Genomic DNA, 6,135 nt, shown 5'->3' on the forward strand with positions numbered 1-6,135 from the left:
AATGGTATATACTTCATAAGATTATTATGAGAATTAAAAGAGATAATACACGTAAAGCTTTTAATATAGTGCCTAATACACAATAACCATGTATAATAAGCACACTGAGTAGTAGTATCATTGTATTAAATCGCTTTTTAGTACTTATACATATTTTTTAGTTCACCAGTCTCTACACTACTAGAATGTTCCCTTCTTTAGCATGGAGATTGTGTCTTTATCCAGCTTTCTATGACCAGGACAAGGTACATTGTATGACATAGAGTAGATAACTTGCTAAATGGCTATTGAATGGTGGAATCTATAAGGAAAGTCTCATTATTTTTCTGGTATAACTCCAACTTTTTATCCTTAATAACAAGTAAATTAAATTTTATATGTACCTGAGTTCCCTCCTGATTTGATTTATATCTTCTTCCTCAAAAAAACCCTTTTGATTTCAAAGATAATAATCAATGCAACCCTTGCACTTTTTTCTTTTTCCTTCAAAAAGCTAAGTGATTCTAATTATTTAATAGATCCTCTCATCCATTTTCCTTTTGTAACAAAATAAGATCATTTTTCACTCTTAAAATGCACATATCAGAGTTGATAGTTGATATATTACTTATAATAAATATATTAATATATTTACTTATATAAATATATAAATAGTATAAATATGTAATAAGTAATATAACCATATAAATAATATAAATATATAAGATATAATTTTAAAATATATATTTGTATTATATTTATATGTGTTTATTTATATTTATATATAATATATATCATTTAAAGCTAAAATGTAAATGCCGGAGCTCCTAGTTCTGTAACATTAGGTTTCCTGTCCCCTGAGAAAAGTCTGTCTATTGTCACCCTTTGAAAGAATTAATGTTACGTTTAATTTTTGAGAAGGATACAAACTGGTCAATTGAAGTGTCAGTGCTTACTAACTTCCAGAAGTATTTGTAAACTTGTGACCACATCATAAATACATGTTTTCTTTTCTTTTTTTTTTTTTTAATGTAGCAAACTTTTTTCTCAACCCAGCGAGATGATTCACTGGCAAGAGTCATGAGACAACTCTGGTATGGCTGAGGGAAATGCCCCAAATAAAGGGCATACTTCTCAATCAATTTTCAGATGTTCTGTATACATATCCAAACCAACGTGGCAACCACCAGTTTGCTTTGAGCTGTCACAACCAGAGAGAACAATCTAGCAGGATAGGTGGTGATAAAATACTTCCCAGCAGCCAAGTGGGCTTGACATTTCTTGAGAAAACTCCATTCAGAGCAATCTCACCAGCCCGTGGCTAAAAATATGAATGACATCTGGAGGACGGCCCTGACAGGGCCAGGTAGGTGGTCAGGAATTTAAACAACAGAAATGCAATGCAAGCAGACAAACTGAGTCAGGTACTCATGGGTGTGTCTGGGCCAGCCTGGCCATGCTTTCTCGAGACCAGCAAGAAAGGTTCCAGCCTGATCTGTCTTCCCTTATCTACCCACCCACTACCTCACTTATCCATAGCTCCTTAGTCATTTGATTCTAGCTGAAGCCAGAGAAGTTGTACTGCTGTATCCGAGAGCAGCTGATTGCCTTCAAACTGGGATTACAATCTACATGCCGTGCTCCCACGGTCACCATAATTCAGGAGTATTTGCAAGTTCTGCTCCAAAATTCATCTCGGATGCATAGTGGGGAGGGAAAGCTAATATTCATTTTCTTGGTCAGTTGTAATACCAGGCCAAATTTAGCATTTCATTTATTTCAAAATAAAAAATATAATAGATGTGTTATAGTTTTTCAGTTTACACAGAAGAAGAAATTGAGGTTCGGGGATGTTAAGTAAACTGCCGGAGGCTATACACTGGTAGATACAGCTTACGGTGGGAATCTGTCTTTCACAAATACTCCTTTCTTACAGCTGCATGGCGCTAAGTCCCGGAAGTATTTGTGATCCTGTTTGTCTTTAACTAAGTGCAGCCAGAGGAAAGAATAGAACTATGTGGTTCTTCACTAGATGCCAAAGAAGTTAGACTACTTGGGCTTATAATACAAACCTGGGGTCATTAAGTTGAGTAGAAATGATTTCCAGGGAGACAGATAATGAAGAGCTTGAATGAGAAAGTCATCAATTTGGTGGGGGCAACAGTCGACTCTGAACTATGGATACTTTCTTTGTCTTTCTCTTTCCCTATCTGGACTGAGCCTGTGTCTTGATTGAAACACGCATACAGTCAGAAAGCTTGCTAGGTAACTGGTCTGAGTGAACTACTGAATTGTAGTCTATAAGAGCAACCTGTGTTCCTGAATTCCAGAAGAAGCCTCAAGCCCTTACGTGGAGCAGCTGAACTCATAATTGTGGGTAATTTCCTGGAGCTATAAAGGGTGCTATATAGTTTCTTCTCCTGACCCATCATCATCACCACCACCAACGAAGAACATGAGAAGAACGCTGAATGGATGGTGAGAAAAGGAAAGGAGATAACTTTACCAATTCCCAATCCCATACACTTTCTATGCCAATATCTTCCAACCATTCATAAGAACTAATAAATTCCCAGCATCACCCCCTCTCCCCCTTTTCCCAGCCCCTGGCAACCACCAATCTCTGCTTCTATGAATTTGACTACTTTGGATTCTACATATAAGTGAGATCATGTACTGTTTGTCTTTTTGAGTCTGACTAATTTCACCTAGCATGATGGACAAAGTTTCAGTTATGCAAGATGAATAAGTTCTTGAGATCTAATGTACAGCATGACTATTGTTAACAATACTGTATTGTAGACTTGATATTTGCTAGAAGGGTAGATCATAAATTAAATCTTCTTAACACACACACACAAAAGTAAAATAAAAGGATAACTATGTGGAGGTGATGGATATATTAATTGGCTTGTGATCATTTCATGACGTTTACATATCACAACATCAAGTTGTACACTTTAAATATATACAATGTTTATACGTGCATTTTAACCCAATACACCTGTTTTTAAAAAAGAACTAATAAATTCCCAGGAAATAAGGAGAGACTTAAATTCTACTAGCCATGTAGTTTCTCAATCTAATAGACAATAACAACAATCAATAATATCAAGTCGGAATTCACAATTTACACTAAAGAATTGCAAGGAAAAGAGAGAATAACTATAACAGAATGTAATACAAGTTATCAAATATTTATTCAGCACTTACTCCATCCTGGGCTCAAGATTAGGAGGCTAGCATCTGGGGACAAACGTGTCTGTTATAAAGATGAGCAAATGTCATTGATTCAAGACTGTTACTTTGTTGAAGAGTTTCTCCAGGGCCCCCTTCATGTCTCTGTTCCTTAGGCTGTAAATGAAAGGGTTCAGCAATGGTGTGACCACAGTGTACATCACAGAGGCGATTATGTTCTCGTCATTGGAGGTACTGGATGAGGGGAAAAAATAGAGCCAAATAATTGTTCCATAATACAGAGATACAACAGAGAGGTGGGAGCCACATGTAGAAAAGGCTTTGCATATGCCCTTGGTAGATGGAACCTTCAGGATAGCGGCCCCAATGCGGCCATAAGAGATCAGGATGCATATTAGTGGGAGAGTAATGACAGCCACCCCTGCTGTGAAAATGACCAGCTCGTTGAGGGTGGTGTCTGAGCAGGAGAGCTTGAGAACGGCACCAAGGTCACAGAAGAAATGGGGGATGGCGTTGTCAGCACAAAAGGACAACTGGGCCAGGAGAAGGGTATGGGACAGGGCACTGGCACAGGAGAGGATCCAGGATCCAGCCACTAGTAAGGAGCATAGTCCCTCCTTCATGATGGTCATGTAGTGGAGGGGTTGACAAATGGCCACATACCGATCATACGCCATTGAGGTGAGAAGGAAATTGTCCAGGTCAGTAAAAAATATGAAAAAATACATCTGTGTTACACACCCTGCATAGGGGATGGATTGATCCTGAGTATGCATGTTTACAAGCATCTTTGGGATGATGACAGATGAAAAAGAGACATCAGAGAAGGCCAGGTGGCTGAGGAAGAAGTACATGGGCGTGTGGAGGCGAGAGTCCAGCCTGATGAGCAGGACGATGAGCAGGTTGCCCAGCACCGTGGTCAGGTACATGCCCAGGAACAGGGCGAAGAACACGCCCTGCTGCTCCTGCGGGATGGGGAGCCCCAGGAGGAGGAAGCCGGACACGCTGCTCTGGTTCTCCCTCCTCATGCTGCCCTTCTGTCTTCTGGGGGTGAAAGGACAGTGAAAAAAGTATAATCAACATATAGTGATCCTAGGAGCTATCCTATATGAGCTGACATGGCTTTCATTAAATGTAAAATGCAAAGACCTCTAGTGAAGAAATTCATTGTCTTTTCTCTTCAGTGGAACTCAGGCAAATGTAATTGAGGTAGTAGATATTTCCTGGGCCCAAAGTCTGATGCCTTTGATGAAGGTAAGGGACTATACTAGGGATTACTGTCAGGACATCATCAAGCAAACAGTTGGCTCTCTTCCCAAGATGTGGGTTTAAAGGTATGAGAGTCAGTGGCCAGTATGATTGCCGTATTTCTGTCTTTAAGATTTGGGAATAAGAAGTGACTTCAGCAAGAGCACAGGGAAGTGTATGAACACACACACACACACCCCACACCCCCCCACACACACACACCCCACACACACACACACACACACCTGCTCCTGATGAAGCTAGTTCTGCTCTGCACTTTATGCTCAAGTCATCTAGCTTCTGGGAGTATGGGCTGTTGCTCAGCTTCTCTGTAGACAACCAGAGACCAGATTTAGCCAATTTCTGTGGTCCTAAACCTCTCACTGACAGCAAAGAGAAAAGTCATGAGCCTGTAGCTCTTGACTCTTCTCAGTTCACCAGTTTCAGAGATGGAGATGTGAAGACTCCCCTCTGCCCACTGGGGAAAAGGACCTAAGGGGACAGGCCACCAAACTCTTGCTTAGAGACGTGTATTAATTACTTAGTTTTCTTTTTACTCCCTTCAGGACAGGTGCTCTAGGGCAGTGGTCCCTAAACTTTGATGTTCAGCAGAATCACCTGGGGAGCTTGTTAAAGATGAAGATCACAGCTCCACCTCTAGAGATGCTCATTCATGAGATCTGGGACCAGGTGAGTCTGAGGCAGGTAGTTCTAATGGCACACCTTGACAAAGCACTGTCCTTAGGAAGAACATCAGGGTAGATGCCCTGTGAGTGTGAGCCTGAAAGGAGATGTGAAAAGACCTCCTTACTGCCCCGCCCCTGCCCCAACTAGATTTATGTACCCTCTAGTTAGGTCATAGATTGGGATATGAAGAAAGGGTTTTTCTCCCAGTGGATATTCCTTTTTGGTTTGTGGCTTATAAAATTAATTCTGCTTCATGATGGAAATCCAGATAATATAAATGTAAAACAAAGGATAAAGTTAAAAGATAAAGTACTTCACCCTCCCATTAGTTATTTTTATTCTTCTAAAATAGTTTTTATTCATAAAATTTTATGTTCACATAAATGGGATTTATTTTATACAGTATTTCATAGTTTTATTTTTCTATAATAACTTATTTTAGCAATTATATTTCTACTATGCGTACCAATACATAGAATACATATAATATCGATCTATCAATCTACTTAAATTTTTTAGTCAATCTTTTCTTGAATATACACAAAGATTCACTGTGAAATCTTATTAAAAATTATGCTATGCCCTGAAGTCTGTCAGTTATCTGATCAAGGCTACTTTAATATCTCCAAATGCATCCATTTGAATGGGCTCCATTGTCTTAGTGCCTCGGTGCCTGTGTCTTGCTCCTTTGAAAAGAGAAGAACCTAACTTTGAAAACGACCATGAAAATATATGAAGAATGGAGGTCCAGGTGGAACCCTGTGGAAGGGGAGGCAACAAAGCCAGATTGTTTTCACTTACTCATAGCCTAAGTCAAAGTTTATGGAATAAAATGAATGAAAATAAAGGAAAGTTGATATTACAATATTCGACACATATGTCAAATATCAAACTCCTTCAAATGTTTTGACTTCAATCTTTATACCCCAAACAGACTAGAGTTTGGGGCATTACCACATCCTTAAATGTCACTGATCTGCTGGTTACATACTAATTAGTCTTATATTTATGTATAAAGTTGGG

The 6,135-nt window shown here is 39.2% G+C and overlaps 2 protein-coding genes across 3 annotated transcripts in view; one reads left to right on the forward strand and one right to left on the reverse strand.

Moving 5' to 3' along the window:
- Positions 1-6,135, forward strand: part of LOC120610957 (olfactory receptor 1J1) — a 149,093-nt gene that overhangs the window by 131,283 nt on the left and 11,675 nt on the right. The window lies entirely within an intron of this gene.
- Positions 3,264-4,205, reverse strand: LOC120610963 (olfactory receptor 1J4-like). Its single transcript, XM_039873300.1, has one exon. The coding sequence runs from the start codon at positions 4,203-4,205 to the stop codon at positions 3,264-3,266; it is 942 nt and encodes a 313-aa protein (XP_039729234.1).

This window comes from Pteropus medius, unplaced genomic scaffold (genome assembly GCF_902729225.1).
Source record: "Pteropus medius unplaced genomic scaffold, Ma_sr-lr_union100, whole genome shotgun sequence".
Classification (NCBI taxonomy): domain Eukaryota; kingdom Metazoa; phylum Chordata; class Mammalia; order Chiroptera; family Pteropodidae; genus Pteropus; species Pteropus medius.